Source organism: Euleptes europaea, chromosome 8, assembly GCF_029931775.1.
Source record: "Euleptes europaea isolate rEulEur1 chromosome 8, rEulEur1.hap1, whole genome shotgun sequence".
NCBI lineage: Eukaryota > Metazoa > Chordata > Lepidosauria > Squamata > Sphaerodactylidae > Euleptes > Euleptes europaea.
In genome coordinates, this window is record NC_079319.1 from 40,097,611 (window position 1) to 40,120,156 (window position 22,546).

A 22,546-nucleotide genomic window follows, 5' to 3' on the forward strand; every position below is an offset into this window, starting at 1 on the left:
CCATACACACAGACCGCAGCAGAGGTGCCCTTTTGTGGGCACAAATCACCATTGGAGATAACCTTATATTTCCAAGGCTGTATAATGCTGCTTAAGGAGTCAAACTAAAAATCAAACACTTTTGCTACCATCAAAACTGTGAAGGCTCACAAACTGGAGCTATATTTTGCTAAATACCCCCATATGAATATATTGACCATTCCATATCAAAATATGCAAGCTATAATCATTATAATATGTTACATGCACCAGCAACAAATGCACGATTCAGCAACAGAGTTATATTCCAGGGCTTGGACTCAAAAGACTTCTTATGGCTACAGAACATTCTTCCTCTAACCAGATGCACTCCTGTTATCCCAAGGCAGATCCTCCAAGTATCCTGATCCTCAATAGCAGCTTTTGAGGTAGATACAGTGAAAACACAGCAAAAGTCCACTGGGTAAGTACCATTCTAATCATACCTGCTTTGGATTCATCTTCTTTTCTATTTCCTAGACAGAAATATTAAAGCATACCACAGAGCATACATAATCTCTAACAGGTAACCCATAACTCCATTTTGGTATGTTTTTGTGCAAGTAGCATCAACCCTTGACATTGTCAAAATCTTTTGGGATTTGCACTGTGAATAAAATTAACCTGGGAGACACTCTCACAAACAACTTACCACATCAACTTCTCCCCAAATAGTTGTATTAAAAACAGATATCCAACATGAGCTGCTACATCTGTCAGTCATTAAAACTCACAGTTCTGGGTTGCACAGCGATGACAGAAAAATTCCAGTACTTCATAGCCTTGTGAAAAATTGGGAGCTGGATAACACATGTAGTTTTCTTTCAAGATAAGCTTCCTATTCAATCCCCTTAGAATTTGGTTTACCATTTCTTTGCTACAACTAAGGAAATACTTCGCTCTGAAACTGTATTTAACATCCAAGTATCCTAAAGATATTGTCTTGAAAGCAAATATCACAGATCATAAATGGGACTTAGTTGGAAAAAAAGAAAGGCATCTGATTAAGTGAAGACATAAATCCACAAACTGGACAGTTTGCAAACAATTTCTACCAACAAGCAGGGTTCTACCAGCAGAGCACTATCTCTTGCATCCCCAAAGCTTGGGAAACCTTTTTAATTAAAATGGAACATAGTGCAGTGGGAAGGGGAAGTCATGTAAACCCCCCTCCCCAAAGTGCCTTCCACTTGTACCAGGAAACCTTTGGATCCAAGCAAATACATATGGGGAAGCTTCCAAAATTAATGGCAAATTGACTACCCATACTTTCTCAAAATTGTTGTTACCTTGTGAAACTCTTGTATGTACAGAGAAAAAACTATATAACAGAATTAAACCTAAGAGATTTGACCACATCTCTAAAAGCAGGTACTTTCAGTGGAAGATTCCACACATGATGTAAACATTTACTTGACAGAGACACTAAGCATTCATACAACAGCTATTTTAAACTTCTCCGTATTTTTCTTGGAAGCTCTCTGAGATACCAATGAAAAGTGGTTCAGTACTTTATGCAGCTAGATACTGCTGTGCGACATGTTTTGTTACAAACTGGTTTTCAAGACAGTATTTCATGCTGCTGTGCGAGAGAAAGTTCAAAATAAGTTAATTTAAAAAGTAGCATAGAAAATATTCAGGTGAATATGGTACCTAGGCTTTTATTATATAGCACTAACAGATAACATGTAAACACAGCCATGAGTATACAAACTGAAACCATGGATACGCGTTTATTTCTCAAAGAATTTGGAAATGAAAGAATACCAGACTATTAATCAGAGCTGGGAACAAACAAAATCTGAGAAACAGAGTATATTCTTGCTAAACAAGAATTATGTTTATTTAGCTAGTGAATCACCTAGAGGAGTAAATTTTCACTTCCATGATAGCAATCTTTTCAGGCTTGCAAACACCCAGAAATAGGAATTAAAGGTTTTAAATGTAGCTATAAAGGTCATAAAAAGTCTGATTTAGACTGAGGTACATATACTCAAAACTGAGATTGAGTGGTTAGCAAACAAACAGTTCCTCAGACAAATGCACTTTTTTTCGGTATACATGTTACAGGAAAAAAATAAGGAAGTGTGCATTAACTGGTGCGGCCCACCAAGCTGCATATATTAATATTCTCTACACCAAACAGTTTGAAACAAGGGAAATGTCATTCTAATATAATTTCATGTTATATTTGGCTAAACTGCAGCTCAAAGTTGCTTTGCCATATTAAAAGTTTACTACAATAATTTTCACATGAACATTTAGACTTGAGTTTTACTCCAGGACTAAATATGGCATGATTTTGCTTTTGTTCCGTTGAATAGCTAAAAACTGACAATTAAAAAACTACATCAAAGAAAAATAAGTTGAAGCAATGTGAATCTCACATCATTGAACCACTTATGATGGTTAATTGTTAGTATTCAACAAATTCAAAGAGTTAATGAATCCTTGCAGTTGTTCCATCTCCTGTGCCTTAGCTAGGATGCATAATTACAAAAGACAGCAGATACTGGTAAAAGCTTCAGGACAGAAAGTGCTTGACGAAGTTACAGTTCTCAAGTGTGTTTGGTGAGAGAGTATAAGGGCAGATGCACTGATGAGAACCATTACAAGAAGAGTCAATTTTGTGTTAAAGTGTTCAAAGATGTCACCTTAAGCAGGAACAAAGCTTTAATAACGTCTTCTTAGACATATTAGGCATTTCCAGAGTCTACATCATTAGTGTTGTAATTCTAGCAGGACCATCGCCATACAGTTATTGTTTGTTTCTATTCCTCTCCTGCAGAACAGAAGAAAAGAAAATTAGTACAGCACTGTCATAAAATACTTCTGTTCTGTTCAAGCGAGCACAGCAGCTGTTCAACTATAAATTTCAGAAAGCAGGCAGTAGGCTTTATAGAATTAGGTGGGCAAAAAGTCCTTTCCCACAATCTTTCCAAGAAGTCTAGAAGTAGTTAAGTACCAATAACTGACTTAGCAAGATGCCAGTTGCTTCCACATCAATGAAAAATTCTGCTTCAAAACAAAGAAAAATATAAGATACCACTCGGCAATAGACTATGAATCAGTGCACCTGCACTGATTGTTGTAAATGTCCACATCACATTAGTGTTTATGCCACTCAACTGCATAGAACAAGATACTGTAGAGCTCACACTATAGAACAAACATGGCACAAGAATAAGTTCTAGCTACACATTTGAACAGTGACTATCAAAAGCCTGTTACTATGCAAAATAATGGGGAAAGTTCCTCTGACATAAAAGGCTTTTGATAAACCCCCTGGTATCTGGTCATCAGTAGCACTTCAGACTCTTTGTAGCTTAGCAACCTGCTTTTCCGCAGGAATAGGCTATACTACAGGACAATTTACATGGTGTAAATTTTCAAAGCTGATGCTTTACTGCAGGTTTTACGTTACCTTGAGAAGAAAACTTAAATGTCAGTTTCTGCTATTCTACATTCCCATGTGCGATGATTCAATGTTACTCAAAGAAAACATATCATTAGCACTTAACCTAACGTTCTGTATTAATGTATACTATGCACCAAACTTCCTTTCAGAATATGCATACACCAAGTGTTCAAGTGCACAATGTCACTGAACAGTATTCAAACATCAAACTCCTGATAATCTAAAATAGTTCTCTGCATTAACAGATTAGTGACATAGTGCTGCTCAGTCTTTCAATCAAAAGGGCTGTGTTTGTCACCTTGTTAAGAAAAAAGGCCTCTTCTTTTTCTTTTCTTTTTTTGGCAGTAGAAAATAGGTTTTGGTAATTCTCACCCATACAGCCTTGGGCCCAATTAATAGGTATTCATAGGTTGCTGTATTTGTCCATGTTGCAGAGTAAATGTAGTGCGAGCTTCCCTATTCCCAATTCAACAACAAGTATTCATAGACATTCATGTTTAATATTTCTATGTGCCAACATAGAATTCTTCTTCCCCTGATGTTCAAACTTCTAGATATCTTCTAGAAAGTTACAGAAAGGTAACTTTCAGCTGAGACAAACAAGCAGAGGACCCGCAGGAACTTGCAGGTGGTATCTCAATTCCTCCTCCTCCACTATTTCCTCATTCCCTTCCCTGAAAGCCCCCAAAGCCTTTTTGCTTGTCCAGCTTCCTTCTTTCAAGCCAAACTACCTTGATGTACCACTCTGCCTTCAGCTTTCCTTCCTTCCCATTCCCTGGCAGCCTCTACCCAGAAGTATGGTCCAGTTGTGTGATGTAGGCTCCCGTCCAGGCCCAATTACATGGCAGGAACCTGCAAAGACTTGTAGGGGCCCCTCACTTTACCCTGTTTCCCCTTCCATACACTATTTCCTCTTCCCCTCCTCCTGGCAACCCTCATATCCTCACTTTTCTTTCCTTCTCTCCTTCCCTCCCAGCAAGCAACTAACCTTTTATCTGTTCCCAACCTTCAGCTATATTATCTGTTTACTTCGTTTATTACTTTCTCCCCACGGCAGCTTACATAATTCTCCTCTCCTCAATTTTATCTTCAAAACAACCCGTGAGGTAGGTTAGGCTGGGAGTGTGCGACTGGCCCAAGGTCACCCAGCAAGCTTCCATGGCAGAGTGGGGAGTTGAAAATGGATCTCACAGATCCTAGGTTTGAAACTTTAACTACTATACCACACTGGCTTCTGTGTGGTGCTGAACCCTGTTGTGTTATCCTCCAAAAGGCAAAACTGCCCTGGAGAGGGGCCCTGTTCCCTCCCCCAGCCTTTTACTGACAACCATTTGTTAGGAATATTCCAGTTAGGATTTCCTATATTGTGTAGCGGGTATCATTAGATAGGCTATAGTGCCCTTCCCAACTCTGCTCTTGCTCATGTTTGATTTTCTGGTCTATTACATGTACTCAGCTAGAGCTAAGACTCCAATTCAAAATCACCTGAGACTATACACTTATCACCTTACACTATACACAAATCAGTATCATAATATGAACAGTTAAAATTTTCTTTGTGAACTGAAACTGAATGGTACCTAGAACAACTTCACTCATGGCTGGAAAAACAGAAACTGGACACTCTGCCTAGAACACAAAATACAGTACAATGTATTCTAAATACTTAATGGATAAACACCAGAACTACTGCGCAAAACCTTTGAATAGGGTTTTTAGAGCAATGTGGCACAACTTTCTGGAGCAACAAGCCAACATAAGACAGGCATGGAACAAATCAACAGATTAGGTATTTCTGTGGAATGCTAATAACTCTGACCATTTTCGCCCTTAAATCTTAGCATATTTACCTCACCTATTTTTACATATTTGTGAAATACTTTTTCACATATTTGTGAATCGCTTATTTGCATTAGGACAATTTTATTTATCGTAGTAATTCACTTTCTTGAAGAAACTTGGTGATAACATACAACAAACTTTTTCATATTCCTCAGTCAGAATTCCAAGAGATATCCAGCAAATGTATCACTGGACCTCAACTGCATTTGTGTCTAAAGCAATCTTAGAACATTAATAAAAACTGCATGATAAGTCTGCCATTCCTAACCACAGGCAAATGTAACACATTAATTTGAAATGAAACTAAATGAGAATAAGGGAACAAAATCCTACCCCACAGAAACAGCTGTAGGAATTTTTATTTACGCTTTGTTAGATTCAACGGTTTGGATTCAGCAATGATGAACCCTTCCTCCAACGCAAGGAAACGTCTTCCAGGAGAAGACATCTCTTCCTTGCATGGGTGAAAGGCTCCATCATTAGAGCCTTGAGAATGAACCGATTATAATTAGCATGCAGAACAAATTAATGTTAACCTAAAATGTCATATTTCAATTTTTAGGTGATTTCCCTAACTTTAGAGTTGCAGAAGCATGTCATTATTTTATCTATTGAAAAACAAAACCTTTTCGATAATAGACACTACACATGATCAACCAAATCCATAGGGCTAACCTGGCTTAAAGTCAAAGACTTGGTCTTACCTGTACTGCAAATAAAAATTGCCACAATGTTTTGATAGTATGAGAATGCATTTCTGGATGGCTGTTAAAAATGGAAATGGTGCACAAATGAGGAATCCACGACACCACAGAACTAGCAGCACATGTGTGAAAATGCAATTCACAGCTTGCTTTCAAGTCTTTACTGTTATTACTGTTGGAGTATCCAAATGATTCCAGTTTGTTTGGGGTTTTGGGTTTTTTGGCATAAAGTCACATCTGACTTATGTCGACCCGTACGGTTTTCAAGGCAAGAGACGTTCAGAGGTGGTTTGCCTCCATGTCACAACCCTGGTATTCCTTGGAGGTCTCCCAGCCAAATACTTGCTAGGGTCAACCCTGATTAGCTTCTAAGATCAGGCTAGCCTGGGCTATCCAGACCATGATTAAGACACCTTACACAGGATGCCAGCTTTTTTGTTTCTTCCAATACTGCAAAGCTCATTCAGTTCAGATAAGCTGCACATGCTCAGGTGCAGTCTGAAGGCCTTACCATGGAAAGTTAAAAAAGGAATGACAGCTTGGTCAAAAGGGCAGCACCTTTGATAATTCCACAGCTGGTAGTTGTATTTGTATCCAAGGACTAGCTAGCCAAATCTAACTAGCTGTTCAAGGTAAATCTCAGTCTAGTGATCCTGGGCTATATCTGCATACTCTATAACCCCTTTTAATCAATATCCACTCACTCATTTCTCACTAACTGTATCTGCTTCTGCCTACATACTCACCCCTATTAATATTAAGATTGCTGCTATTAATATTCTGCTAGTATTAAGTCTTCTTCAGACTTTCTAGAGGTCAGACAAGAGATCTTTAAGTCTCGCTGGATATATTATAACATCTTCCAACCTGATTCCATTCTGCACAGTATTACATGAAAGAATGAGTGATAGCCCCAGTCTTCCAGGTTTCTGCTTCCTACACATCTATAGGGTGGGGGTCATACAAGGGGTTCAGAGAAGCAGAAATTTTTCCATACACTCCTTCTCCCACTAAAAGCTGATGCTGTGAGTTGGGAGACCACTCTAGTCAAAAAGGCACATAGGATCAGGGGGCTGCGGCAATGAGGTCTGGTGAAATCATCCCTCCTGACTCTGACACCAGCATTGCTTTTCACTGGCAAGAGCAGAGAGAATGTCACCAGCTTCTCCTTTCTCGCAGCAACCAACCAAGTTGTATGACTTTCTGCCCATGTGGACCCCTAAACATCAGCTTTCTGTGGATCAAAAGGGGCTGCTGAGAGAAGGGGAGCATGGGAAAAATCATCATCCATGAATGCCTTTCCACTTGCCTTTTGAAGGCTACACACCAAAAAGCTCTCTAGTGGCAGATGAACCCTGGAAGGCAAAACTGGACTCTACTCCTGAATATTCACATCAGTCAACTAATCAAGAATTATATTATTCCTCTTAAAGAAGAGAAAGTATTTCCATACTCACACTCTTCCATGAAAACAGTACAGCAGACTACAAGTATTAAGAATTTAATGGGTGTATATATAATCAATCATTCACTTGGGCATGCCTCAAGCACTGTACTTTTGTCAAATTGTCTTTGTTTTGATAGGGTTGTAATAATATGCATTTTAATGACTGCTGCCAAATGAACAGCATGTAAAATATTAAAATACAATAAGTTGTGATTTTAAATGCAGATCTGCATGCTTAAGTGTGCTTTCATTTTTCACTAATTTATTCTCAGAATGCAGGAAAAATACTTATGTCTTGATTAAATACAATTTTCACTTGCAAGGTTCTTTAAAATTCAGCTTGTAAACAGCAACAACTCCATGATCAAGCTATACAGCAGGGATTTTACAATCATATAAACAATATTTTTATTACTTTCTTTTGAAACGCATTAAGCACAGTCACAACACAGAGTTGCCCCTGCTAGCAAGGAAACTACCAGCAGCTAGCTGGGTCTGAGCAAGAACTTATGAGATCCAGCTACCACCCTGGATTCTCTGCCTCCCACATCATCCCCGCACAGAAAGACAGGACGTATCTTGCATTAGGACAAGAGTCCAGTAGCACCTTAAAGACTAACAAAAATATTTTCTGGTAGGGTATGAGCTTTCGTGAGCCAGAGCTCACTTCTTCAGATACAGCTAGAATGTGAATCCATCTGTCTTTAAGTAGAGGAGAGTGAATTCAGACAAGCATTAGTATGTAAATGTTAACAGTATGTAAATGTGAATAGCAGGCGTGATGGGATTAGGTGTGGTATGCAGAAGAGTCTGTGATGTCCAGGGGAGAGATGGGTGTGAAGAAATCAGCATTGGTAATGAGCCATGAATGCTAGGTCTTTATTCAGCCCAGGTAAATGCATTGACTTGTTTGAATATCAACTGTAATTCAGCAGTTTCTCTTTCCAATCTCCCTTTGAAATTCCTTTGTAAGAGAACTGCTACTCTTAAATCTGCAACAGAATGTCCTGGAAGGTTGAAATGTTCTCCCACTGGTTTTTTAATATTGTGGTTTCTGAAGTCAGACTTACGTCCATTTAATCTTTGGACAAACAGGTCAGTCTTAGACAAAGATTAAATGGACATAAGTCTGACATCAGAAACCACAATATTCAAAAACCAGTGGGATAATATTTCAACCTTCCAGGACATTCTGTTGCAGATTTAAGAGTAGCAGTTCTCTTACAAGGGAATTTCAAAGGGAGATTGGAAAGAGAAACTGCTGAATTACAGTTGATATTCAAAATAAAGTCAATGCATTTGCCTGGGCTGAATAAAGACCTAGCATTCATGGCTCATTACCAATGCTGATTTCTCCACACCCATCTCTCCCCTGGACATCACAGACTCTTCTGCATACCACACCTAATCCCATCACGCCTGCTATTCACATTTACATACTGTTAACATTTACTTGTTAATGCTTGTCTGAATTCACTCTCCTCTACTTAAAGACAGATGGGTTCACATTCTAGCTGTATCTGAAGAAGTGAGCTATGGCTCACGAAAGCTCATACCCTACCAGAAAATATTTTTGTTAGTCTTTAAGGTGCTACTGGACTCTTGCCCTTTTCTACTACTGCAGACAGACTAACACGGCTACCCACTGTGAATTATCATCTATTAATGTCTCTTTTCTACAGTCATGTTTCTAAAGAAATTGTGGGTTGGATCCTAACACCCAGAACTGGAGAATCGCCTCCCAAGATTTTACAGTGATGGATTTAACCCATGATGTCACAAAAGCAGCAATTGTAACGGAACAAAAAAAGGTATTTAAGGGGGAAAAATAGTTTTTCACTATACAGTTAAGCTTGTAACACCAGAAAATTTAGTTTTCTGTTGTTTTATAGCAACTTTTTCTCCAAAGATGCAAAAAAGTTCTCCATTGCAATATCTGAAATACTTTTCTAAAAAAACACTGCATAGTATGGCAACCTCATAAAAGAAAACAAGTCATATAAACTGATTTAAGCACGATCGCAGAACTGAGATTCCAAAATGCAGTCCTTTTAATGTTGTATTAAAGAAAAAGGCATTTTTAATGCAGAACTAAAATGAAGTATCATATTAAGGGCAGAAACTTCAAATGATCCAGTTGAAGTGTGTGTTATCTAGCACATAACCTCTAGTTTGATGGGAAAAGCTACTTTTATTCTTTAAAAAATACTGGGTCGGATACTGTAAACTGGATTGGAAGGCTCTCATGTCCCTATCTCACCCATCCACCGCAGCCTGCTGAGCACCAAAAAAGTTGATGCTGGGGGTTTATTTAAAACATTTTTATGCCGCCTTTCCATATAACTTTGGGTCCCTAAGGCAACTGTAGAAGCTGCAGTGGGGAGAAATTGAGCTGAATTCCCCCACTTCTCTCCTGCCAGAAGAGCAAACTCTGATAGAAGGTCAAAGTCATACGCACTTTCAATTCATCCTCCATCATGAAGCCACCCCCCACAAGCATTCTGACCACAAAACTCATAGTCCCCAGCTTTTCAGTAGTCTCGAGGTGTTGATGGGGGAAGACCAAAGGAGAGGTCAGCAAGCGCTTTCTGCCCCATTTGTAGGATTCCTTACTACCTGTGGATTTCAAAGATTTGTTACTGGAAATGGTCATGCTGAGGTATAATTTCATACGTCGAGCACTCAATACAGAAAAGACAGACTGTAACTTTGGGTTCTTACCCTACGCATGGCTTCCTCCTCCTCTTGACGCTTCTCATAATGTGCAAAGTCATCAAAGATTGAGGTGGTATGCTTGAAAGTAGCAATTATTTTAAGCACTTGCTTGGCTTTTTCTAGGGGTACTTCTTGAGTGTCCCTCGAATTGGTAACCGGTTTGTTGTCATTGTTTTCCAAACGAATGTGCCGCAGCTGGTTGTTCGGAACGTCTTTAACAAAGATCCATTTAACATCAAACTTCCCCTTCCATTTATCCTGAGACCAGACACCAGCATACGCGTTGTAGTCCACCACAGACTTCATCTCAGCCACTCCACAGAAGTGTCCACTGCCATTCACACTGAAAAGTAAATAGAGCGGGCCTTTTCCATTCAGTGAACGGTACGCAGCATCCAAGCGCTTATTACCATGTTCAGTACTACACCAGATAGAATACTTAATGGAACGATGTATATCGTCCTCTGAATAGCTTTTGATTATAAACACACGACCATTCTTCAGGTTCCAGTCAAAGTCTTTGGGATTATAATTATTTATGGCCTTTAGTTTCTCCAATACTGGGTGCACTTCCACGCCAGAAGGTGAAGAGCTAACTGGTATAACACCTATACCATAGTTTTCGTTGCCAGCTCCATTGCTCTGATTGAAGCCCACACCCCTATTGCGAGGAGCTACCCAGCGATTTTGCAGCTGTTGTTGCTGCAGCTGATGCGGCTGAGCCTGCTGCTGAGGTCCTTGTTGCTGTTGTGGCTGCGGCTGCTGCTGAGGCAGTTGGCTTTGCACCATTGGTGGTGGCTGAATTAATGGCTGAGGCTGTTGAATTATAGTCTGAGGAGGCAGTACTGGTTGGGTTGGGGGAGCTTTGACTACAGACCCTTTGTCATCCCAAGTTCCAATATTCATGTTGTGTTTTATAGGGGGTGGTGGGACAGCAGGACCCCCAATTCCCACATTACCCTTAGGCTTAAGTTTTGGCTGAGGCTTAGCAGGTTTCCTAGCGATGGCAGCCCAAGAGGTTGGTTTAGGTGCCGAACTGCTAACTGCAGGCACACTATTTGCTGCAATGCTTGTCATTCCTGTGCTGCTCAGAGCTGAACCAACAGTTTTTGTTACTGCAACTGTCATATCACCGCCAATTTTCAGTCCAGTCATCCCTTGCTCAATGCTGCTAATGCCAGGCACCTTGCTTAAGGTATCATTGCCAAATCCAGCCTGTCCATCAGCTATAGCTCTGCCAAGAGAGCTAGGTGGGTAGCCATAGCTGCTGCTGTAAGCAGAGCTTTGGGTTGATTGCCCCTGAGATCCACTTGTCCCCCATGTAGAGAAATCTGCATTCCCAGGAAAAAAATTAAATCCATGTTGACCAAGGAAAGGAGGGGTGTTTCCTAAAGCCCCAGGTTGACTAAACACACCATCAGGGATGTAGTGGTGTTCACCATTGCTCATCTGTCCATAAGTTGTCAAGTATGGCATTGGAGGATCTCCTGCTGTAGACCAAGCCGCTTCACCCAGAGAGTATGGAAATCCAATGGATGGCGCATAATAACTAGGCATGTATGGGTCTGACATTGGTGGATAGCTATTACTCTGCAGTAGAACAAAAATCAGTATCAGAAGAATCAGATTTGGTGCTTCATTTACTGTCTTAATTTGCTTACAGTTTTGTATTTCAAACATCAAAGGTAAACATCTAATATTAAGTTAATTTCTGAAGGTTCGCTTTCTAAAAGAAAAACCTGGTCTTAAAGATCAAAGAGCAGAAACAAAAACATGATTGCCATCTTAAAAGCCACATACACAACAATGCTTAAGAGGACAGCTGATCTAGCCAACAGTTTAAACAGGAACACACTTTTCAATTACATTATTGGAATAAAGTGTTTTTCAAGCAAGTAATACTATAAGCATTCTCCTTTGTCTCTCCTGGCTTCCCTTCCTCTCTACCTTAAATATATGACAAATGCTATGACAGCTGGCCGTACAGACCATCTATCTAGGGTGTAAATTTGTAAATATGCATTCATTAACCTTTAATAGGCATAGTTCAAAAGACATCTCGTACAAATCCTCATGTGTAAATATTCTTAGCAGCATGCCTCTGTTGTACACATCATGGCCAATGACAATAACTTGTGTTCCTTGGTAAGTTACCAAAGGAACTGTGGAAGGAAGATGTGCTACTGACAACACTGGTAATTACCACCACCACCACCACCACCCCGTGAACACCTACAGAAAATAAGTCATCTCCATATAAGCAGCATAATGGTTTTTGCAAATTAAAAAGGAGTGGGTTCTTTCCTCTTTTAAACTACATGCCAGATATGAATAAAGCAGATTTGCACATGTACACAGAGGAAAGCTAGAAATTCTTGTGGACTTACTTTACCCATACAAATTATCTCCCAATTAATCCACCCTGCTCTATTCAGTTCCAAGAACAAAGGGGAAAGGCAGCCTATTCCCTCTGAGGAAACGCACTCAACAGAAAGGGAAGCAACAAAGAAGAATGCTCAATATAACTGCATTTTGATTATTCCGTTAAAAAACAAAAACAAAAATCAACGGTTTTTCATAGGAAAAACCAGGAAGCTAAATGATGACTGAACCCCATTTCATGGAGCCTGAACTCAAGAAAGTGTACTTCATGATGTTTGCAAACATAAAGGGTCTTCAACACTAGAGACATCCTGCTGCATTGTACTTATAGCTGTAAGTTTCTTTCTCTTATACTTACCCATTCTAGTGTTTTATTGTTTAAATAGAATTAACCATTAGATAGTAGTTTACTTTAGTCATATTAGATCTTCATTAATTTCCATTGAAACCTCTGACTATTACTTACACAGCAATAACAAATATTCAAAGCAAATTTTATATACTAAGAGATAAATGATGCAATTGTTAATAAAAATAATTTAGAGTTGATAAGAAAAGCATGAATTGCATATATTTAAATTCTCCCTAAAATTTCCAGAATTTTAACATCTTGCTACAAATACACTACCTTGTCCAGAAAAACTGGTTGCAAAGATATGGAAGAATAAAAGAAGTAATAGCAGCAGCTAAAAACTAACTTGCACCAATTTCTAACATAAATATTTAGTATGACATTTTGGGTTAGTGAAGCTGATCTGTCCCTACCTTCTCCTAACACTACAGCTGTTTGCCCCTAAAGTCCTTTCTGATAGTCAGGAGACCCTCAAGAACAAAATGCACCACAGTGAGGGAGGGCGGATGCAGCAAAGGAAAAATCAGGCCAAATGATAAGTTAAGATCAACCACAATAATACCGTGCATTCTGTTCACAAGGGTTCCCTGATCTTTACACCAGAACTTTGGAACAAGAAGCAGGCTTCAAAGAGAAGGCTGGGAAACATCATCTCTACCAATTCCTTCTGAAAGTTGTATCCTGATCTGCAGTAGTTTATCTCTAAAGATCAAGAACTTAAGAAGAAACTCTCTGAAAAGTTAGTCAGCAAATGCACATTAACAATGTTGACAAATGTCATTAGTTTTGTTTGAAACTTTACTTCATGTAATTGTTTATTAAAGACTGTACTTGTTTTTGCAAACTAGATCAATGTTAAAGTTCCTTGAAATGCTATTTTAACTCACCTGATTTGTCTGGCTACTTAGATATGGCTCAAAATCATCATCATTTACTGCATCCTTTTGATGAATCGAACCGTTCTGCACTGAAACTGAAACACAATTCAAATTAGGCACTTTTCAGAAGTGCCAGCCTTAAACTTTTAGTTTAAAAAAAGGAAAAAATCACAACACGTTTTGCAAGAATCTGTTCCAAATATCCTAGAACCCAGAAAATATGGTAGACAATTTGTTGCCAGCCAGTACAAAAAGCACCTAAAAACCTAAACTATGCAAGTGTACAAGCAAAATGTTAAGAACATAGGAAAAGCCTCTATGAGACTGTTGCACATACTATTACAGTAGAAATGTGGTAAGATTGGAAGGCTGCTAAGACAGTTGTCCAATGAGAACAAGAACAGTACATATTCAATAGAACTGTATGCAACTAGAAAAACTACATTAACTTTTTCTGGTCAAATAACTTCAGCTGCGTCTGCGGTTACACTCAAGCTGGCATTATTTGAAAGTAAAAGAGACCATTATAGTATATTTCCTGCAGCTCTAAGGACACAAACAGACAAAATTCAGCACTGTAACTGACTGACAGTCTGCAGAAGAAATGTTAAGGCAAGGTTTAGATTGGACATATTTCCATTTTATCCAAAATTGACATTCACCCCTCCCATGGAGGCCCCCCCCCCAGGAAATATTACATCTCTAGAAAGACTAGAGTGGTCTAAATAATTAACGAATGTGCTCACTTTCATGCAGCTCAGTACAATATGCTATTTCTAAAATACTGCATTACCTGAACAATGAAATTAAGATTTTAAATATCTCTTTACCAAGTATTCTTAATTACTTAAGCAATTTTGCTTAAGTTCAACCAAGAAAACCACAAACGGAACACAGGCAAACTATAGATGGACTGCTTATATAAACTCTGTTACAATATTGCAGCTCTATTGCATATTCTCAGGAACAGGAACATGGTGAATGACCACAGCTTTGGCTTTCAAGTCCTACATTCATACCAAAGCTAGAACCTTCCTAACATGTTATGACTGGCTTTTCCAATACTGTGTAAATGTTGTATGCTGTTTACATTGCCAGCAATGGGGTTTTCACCACATTTCATAAAGCAATTCTAAATAATAGTTTACCTGTTACTTCTACTTTTATTTACAAGAGTAATGGTATCAGTTTTCTAAAATGTAAGCACACACCTGTGACTCTGCACTGGTGCAATGAAGCCATACATGACAACCTGTCACTAAACTTTCAGAATAAATGGGTGCTTGTTACTTCTCTAATATTAAAGCTGAACCCAAGAGAGGATCTGACTGTTCAATAATGACATTTTTCATACTGCTGGTAGGGATGAAGAATCCTTCTTAAGCTTCCAGGGTCACTCTACGAGAGCTATCTTCTAATCCACCAAAGAGGTTAAAAGAATTACATTTGAATATTTATCAGTCAGAAAAAAATATTAAATTTTATTTTAGGGAGTACTGTCGATGAAAACAAAAAGGCAAGAAAATAGTGACAGAAAAAAGTCACTGAATATAGCCACTAAGACTTTTCAGCATTAAAAGTCTTACCTTCAGCTCCATCATATCAACTAGGTTGTGAAAGGTAGTCTCATTTACTTTGTAGTCAAACAGGCTTGTATTATTATACTTAGAGAAAAAGCATCTGCCTCATGTACTGCACAACATGTTCATAAACTCCAAGCATCTAACACTGAAGTTCATACCATATTTTGGTTTTTCAGATTTCAATATCATTTAGAAAAAGAAAATCACACCAATGTCCTTTATCAGATTTAGCTCTAAACTAGCAGTGAAACGTTTGCTTCTTCTGCTCAAAATTTACACATACAAGGACCTACAAAGGGCTTCTCAATTCAGCCGCACTCCACACTCTTAATGGTCTTCTCTGTGCAAAAAGTTTTGCTTTCATTTTCAGAAGCCTCTGCTTCCCACAGTTAAGAGAAAAAAATGGAGATGTTTAGAAAGCTTTTGAAGAGGGCTGAAACTATACGAAGACAGAACAGAGCTTTGAGCAGGTGAGCTTTAAATATTCAAAAATCACAGGAAGAACTGCTTATGAAATCCTGTTTTGTGCCACAGGCAGCAGACTCCCTTAAAAAAATGTTTATTTATATCGTGAAAATTTCTATCGAGTATTTTTTGGTATGAGAATTCTCTTGCTTCAGAAAGCCTTTGTTTTGCCTTGGTGAGGAGGGAGCTATGATCTTGTCTCCATCATTCTACACACCACCTGAAGTCACTCCCACATCCTTCTTTACTGTTATGTTTTGTGTTCTCAGGAATATGGGAAAGAGATGGACAAGGAAGACCAAAAGCCACAAATTCTTACATGTGAGGATTTAGAAGTATCACATGGCTCACAGGGAGCAAAAAAAAATACGTTTTTAAAAAATACATGCCAAATAAACAAATGAAAATTTAATTGATTTGTACAGTGCATTCTGAATCAAAAACCTTGATGCAGAGACAAGGGGTGGAAGGGAAAAAACACACTTTAACCTACTTTACTTGCCAGGTACTCGAAAACCCTCTACCTCTGAAGGATCAGCAGAGTCCTTTCTCTTTTAGTTCAGTTGAAAGTGTCTTTGAAATTAGACCAAGGAGGAAATTCTAAGATGGACTCATTGTAAATAAGTCTCATTTTAGTTAATGAGAGCTTACTCTGAGGAAAGTGTTCTCAGGATTGTAGCTCAAGTATGGCTTGGAAAAATGACAGAATCACATATTAGTGTCTCTCCTACAGACTGAACTTGTGCTTTAAAAAGAATGATCATCCCAGCAGCCAGCAAGTTGTCAGGTGGTACAATAAACATTTTGAATATTTAAAGGTCAAATGGTCTACTCAGGGCTACTTCTCCAAAAACATGTACTCCCTTCATCTTGAATTCTTGTATTGCAAAACTGAGGATTTTAACACAAAGCAGTCACAGATACCGTATTTCAAGGTCTGCCTTACTTTCATACCCCTATCTTCTTTAATACTGAGATAAAGCAATGTTGAAGTCAAGGCCCAACTACCATAATTTCCACAGTTAAGTGTTTACACTTTAAAACTGCAATCCTATGCACATTTACATGTGAATAAGCCCCATTAAACTCAGTAGGACTTGCTTCTGAATAAACAAGCTCGCCTGAGATGCAAGACTTTAAGAATGGGGAGAGGGGGATGCATTGCTAGTAGTTAAAATTTTCAGCCAAGAGATAAATGCAGTCAATATTCTCTTTATCAGAACATTAATAGAAGCAAATAAATTTTATGCAGGCAAGAAAGTCAATTCAGTGTCTTTCCTGTAAATTGCTGCTCTTCAGAAAACTGTGTGTGTGTTAAACTGTGTGTGTGTTAAGTGCCGTCAAGTCACTTCCGACTCATGGCGACCCTATGAATGAAAGTCCTCCAAAATGTCCTATCTTTGACAGCCTTGCTCAGATCTTGCAAATTGAAGGCTGTGGCTTCCTTTATTGAGTCAATTCATCTCTTGTTGGGTCTTCCTCTTTTCCTGCTGCCCTCAACTTTTCCTAGCATGACTGTCTTTTCCAGTGACTCTTGTCGTCTCATGACATGACCAAAATACGATAGCCTCAGTTTGGTCATTGTAGCTTTTAGAGTCAGTTCAGGCTTCAGAAAACTATGTGTATTAAAATGTTTTTACTATAACATGCTGCAATGTGCCTTGGTGTATAACAGCAAACATTTTAGAAGAATGATACTAGTAAGAAGGCACTGAGGTGTGATGCTGAAAGATTATAAATCTTACTGGTATCCATTGAATCAACAAGTGCCTACGATTAGGTTATATTTAACAAGGTTTTATCATTCACTTCTACAAATATAGGTTCCTAACCTATAGCATAAGCACATCCCACTTTATAATACACTGCCAATAATTTACCATTACACACACGCTGGCAAAGTATTCCATAAGGAACGGTCTTAATTGCTATAATCAGTCTCTCTCTTTTACTTGAGTGTATATTTTTTCTGCCTGAAAAAGACTAATTCTCATTTTCAAATTTTGCTTCTCCTCAGTTTAGGGCTTTGACTACCATGCAAACTGGAGAACTATTCCAACAATACTCTCAACATAGACATGCTTATTACCTATCCTGCACAAACAAAAATTGAAGGTACATTCTATAGGATGAATCCAAATTATCACTAGCTGAGTGGAATGTCCCCATCTCCCGCTGCAGCCCACTAAGGACCTGCCATTCCCCAATTCTGCAGCTGCAGCAAAGGGATCCTCAAGAACAGCATGGCAATGTAGGATTCTGCAGCAAAAAAAGGGGAACTGGCAAAAATGCAAAAAAAAAGATAAACTGACTTTTACATCTATCCTAATGTATCAACACATGTTTGAATTTGAAAGGCACAGCAGATACCTGACCAATATTCTACTAAACAAAGAAGGGGTCTGTATCATATGATCCCTTGATTACTCATATTTCCTTTGATCAGCAGGATCAAGGTGGTATAAGATACTAAAATGGATGGGAAATTCCAGTTTATAGCAGTAGGCAGATGATTCACTGTCTATTTACACTGATATAGTCATTCATTTCATTAGACTACAACAGTATAAGTTATCAGCAAAGTGGACTGTCTCCAACAGCAACAGTTTAAAAAAACCCTCCTCACTTCAGAGTAATTGTAGATTCACACTCTTTTTATTACTGGGAACCTAAACATGGAAAAATCAACTTACCTTTATTTCCCTGTCCTTTAGGTCTCTGTTAGTAATAAAGAAAAAAAATTAGAAAAATCAAACATGAAAGCCTTTTGTATATATCAAACACATTCACTGATTATGATTATCATTATACATAAATTACTTACAACCAAAACAGTAACATGTTTTATAAACTGAACTAAATACTTTAACCAGAGTTAAGTAAGCAAGTTAGAAGCCACTCAGTTACACATTTTACCACCCAGAAATATAAACCATATGATGTGTAATGTTTGTGCAGCCTTAGGGAGTGTAATTATAGAGAAAGGCTGTTTGCATTTATATGTAAGCTGAATGCCTTATAATACAGTAATTATCACACTAAAAGCCCAGCTAAAAAACAAGACCCCATCAGTTAAAAAATGCTGTTTGTAAAAACACAGAATTACTCCACATTTCATAATACTCCATATTCCAAGTCCTACCAGTTAAGCAAATGAGAAAGCCATCAGACCTACTGCAAGGCCAACTAACCAAAATAAGGAGTAAACAATGACAGTGCCACTTCAAAAATCTTTTTCTCATTAATAAGTACTGAGTTTTAAGATTCAGGATTAAAAAAACAAGTTATCCTCCCCCCATTAGCATGCCACCTGACTTCCCCTTTCTTTCACACCAGACTAAGGTTGCTCTCTGTAAATTATTTTTTTCACATTAACCATTATTACTTTAAACCTGGCAGAATAAAGGAAAACCCACACACCAGTATTAAGGCCAAAACAAATATTATGTTCAGAAGTGATGTCCAGTTTATGTATCAATGAAGACTCAACCTTGCATGATGCAAATCTGTGGATCTGTTGCTATTTTCGTTCATTCCAGAACTCCACTATCAGCTCTTTGCTGAAAAGATAATGTACACAACGAAAAAGAGCAGCCCAGCAGGGTGAGACCGTGAAAGCTCTCTTGGTGAGATAAAAAGGATAATGAAAAAAGCCTCTTAACAGTGAAAAAGCGGCGGAGGAGGGGGGAAAAGAAAGAGGGAAAAAATAGTCAGGCACCAGACTCAGCAGCAAGAAAACAGGTCGGCGACACATGCAAAGGTGGGCAATTTTTTTAAAAAGCGTCTTAAAAAAAAATACTACCGAAGAGAAAGGAGATGAAAAATGGCTGCAAAGGGGCGCGGGGAACCGTGGCAGAAATAAGGAAGGAAAGTGACGACCAGGCGACGAGCAAGGCAGGAAAACCTCGAGCCGAAGGTTCAGGAGCAGAAACTGGAGATGGCACAGGAGGGCTGGATGCGGCACCCAGCCAAGCAGGGGCGACAGGGAAAACAAACAGAAGGCAAGGCCTTGCAGAAGAGGGCCCCGCTTGGGAAAGCGAGCGACATGGCCACTGCGGGAAGGCCCCAGGCCGGGGCTGAGCGGCCTCCAGGCTCGCGGAGGGGGCGGTCCTGGGAACGGGGAGGAGTCCCACGGCCTCGGATGTAGCGGGCCCGGATCCCCGCTATGCCCAGCGGAAGGGCGGGCAGGAAGAGGAGAGGGGCTCAGGGGCGCCCGTGCGGGCAAGGCCCAGACGGTACCTGGTCGACGCTGGTGGCTGACATTCTTTACGGGGGAACCGCGATCCCCTCACCCCGCTTGGACCTCCTCCCCTTAGCTTCCCTCAGGCCGCCGCCGCCGCCTTCGCCGCCTCCACTTGATTGTCTCCGCAGCCCGGACACTCCTGGCCTGGTCGACGCCGCCGAGCGCAACCCGCTGGACGCAGCACGGCTTCCCTCCCCTGCTCCGGGCTCCGCTTTCCCACAATGGCGGACGCGCTCCGGCTCCCACTTCCGCTGCGAGGCTCCCTGACCTTCCGCTCTCTCCCCCTCCTCCACTGACGACGTCGCAGCCGACCTTTCCCTTTCCGCCTCACGTCACGTGGAAGCGAGGAGGAGGCGACCCCGCATGCGCCGGAGCCGCCTTAGGGTGCCCGTATGCTGCCGTTCCGGACGGCCGGTCACAGGCGATTCAAACAGCGCCGGGCGCGGAAGAGGCGCATGCGCAGTCCTGCCTACTAAAGGAAGGGTGGAGTGACGGTTAAATTTTTTTTCCCTTACTCCAGTGTGGAGGTGTGAGAGGGTCGAAGAGGAAGGTACGTGTGGGTTTCCGTGCGGGTTTTTTTTGGTTTGGTAGGATATTAGCGAGGGGCTGTGTGGAGGGATGGCGGCGGGTGATGGAGAGGACCGAGGCTGCCCTGTTGTATTGTGTCGATAATTCCCAACGGGTCGCCGGGTTAGTCTGTCTGTGGTAGTAGAAAAGGGCAAGAGTCCAGGAGCACCTTAATAACAAACATATTTTCTGGTAGGGTATGAGCTTCGCTCATACCCTACCAGAAAATATGTTTGTTAGTCTTTAAGGTGCTCCTGGACTCTTGCCCTTTTCTGGCTTGTTGGGCCTTGCGAGGCCCAAGCAGGAAGCTCGGGTGGAGTCCCTGGTCTGCGGCCTGTAACTCGGGAGGATGCGCGCGCAGAAGGCCCCTTGTGGCCGGGTTTCTCACGCTATTTCTCTTGCTCCTAGCGGGTCGTTTGCCGGTTCGGCCTCTCCGCGTGCCATGAGCCCGACCGACACGAAACGCGCTGGGACGAAGCGCAGGAAGAACAGAAGGGGAAGCGGCCCAGGCCCTGCGAGTCCAGCAGGCGGCCTGCAAGTCAAGTCTGCCGGGCCGGCTTCCTCGGCCGCCGTCTCTTTCTCCTCGCCGTCCACTTCCTCTGTGGCCTCCGCTGCTGCGGCTGCCCCCTTAATTTCCAGTGAGAGCATGGGGAAGAGCGAGGTCCCCAAAAAGCGCTGTGGAGGAACAGTTAACTCTAGGCAAACGCGCAAGCAAAGTCGGATGGCCGCCTCGGCTGTGGAAGTGGCTTCGCAGGTGGAGCCGATCGACCTTGAAGAAAGTGCTTGTGAAGAAGTGGTGGACCTCACTTGTGAGTCGTCAGAACCGGTAGTAGTTGACCTTACACACAACGATTCGGTGGTGGTGGTGGAAGAGCATGTGCGGCGGCAGCGAAATCGAATATTGAGACGCCAGCAGCTTCCCGACAGCTGTGTATTAAGTAGTGATGATGATGAACCAAGAGACAATGATGTTGTGCTAACTAGTACCTTGTCAAGAGAATTGGAATTGCTGGAAGATGGAGTTACAGGCTCGAGGCGTTCCGGTACTGTGAGCTGCCCAATTTGCATGGATGGCTACTCTGAAATTGTACAGAGTGGACGGCTCATTGTGTCAACCAAGTGCGGTCACGTCTTCTGCAGTCAGTGTCTCCGTGATGCTCTAAGGAATGCCAACTCTTGTCCAACTTGTAGGAAGAAACTTGGTTGCAAGCAATATCACCCAATTTATATATGAAGTTTCAGATTATTCTCAGAAGAGTTCAGATTGTACTTCTGAGGGATATTTCGTTATACTTCTGCAAACAAATGATTGCAGATTGTGAATATTGCCCAAATGTAACTTTCCATGAGCCTGCCCTATTAACTGAAGCTCCCTATTGGCTTTGCAATTCATCAGGAACCACAGATGTCCAAGAACAGTAATTACAGCAGCTTGAATGGGAATATCTTTAAGGATAAGTGTCGATGTGTATGTTCAGTACTTGAGAATCATGATAATACCAAGTAAAGCTGGCAGGTGACTAGAAAACCTGCTACTTCATTATATAAATAAATATTATATAAATATGTCTGTATGAATTTGATGCTATCACCATTTGTTATTCCATTTCAAGCTTCCCTTTGCTTGGACATTTCTGGATTTCTAGGAAGACTATTCTTCATCACCATACTTCAGATTACTTTTATTGAAGATACATTTTATTGAAGATACATTTTGATCTGAGTTTGCTTTCTGTTGGAATCACCATAGAAGACACAAATGATATTTGTAAGAAACGCTCAACTTCCTGTAGCCATTGTCAATTGTAAATTAATTTTCTGTTTCTATGTGTTTGTGCGGGGGACTTACAGTAACAAGATTTGGCCCCTGTAATAGATTCATAGTAAAATTATATGTTGAAACTTTTCTCAAATGATATCCTGATGATATCT

At 40.4% G+C, this 22,546-nt stretch overlaps 2 protein-coding genes across 2 annotated transcripts; one reads left to right on the top strand and one right to left on the bottom strand.

The window, feature by feature from the left end:
* Positions 1–1,663: 1,663 nt before the first annotated feature.
* On the bottom strand, positions 1,664–20,102 carry YTHDF3 (YTH N6-methyladenosine RNA binding protein F3). Its single transcript, XM_056854043.1, has 5 exons — positions 20,044–20,102; positions 18,498–18,522; positions 13,766–13,851; positions 10,151–11,734; positions 1,664–2,800 (listed from the first exon to the last, which is right to left on the bottom strand). The coding sequence occupies exons 1-5, from the start codon at positions 20,065–20,067 to the stop codon at positions 2,777–2,779; spliced, it is 1,743 nt and encodes a 580-aa protein (XP_056710021.1). The 5' UTR covers positions 20,068–20,102; the 3' UTR covers positions 1,664–2,776.
* Positions 20,103–21,041: 939 nt separating this feature from the next.
* RNF4 (ring finger protein 4) lies at positions 21,042–21,902 on the top strand. The gene has a single exon (XM_056854709.1). It carries the CDS (start codon positions 21,057–21,059, stop codon positions 21,846–21,848), a length of 792 nt encoding a protein of 263 aa, XP_056710687.1. The 5' UTR covers positions 21,042–21,056; the 3' UTR covers positions 21,849–21,902.
* The last annotated feature ends 644 nt before the right edge of the window (positions 21,903–22,546 follow it).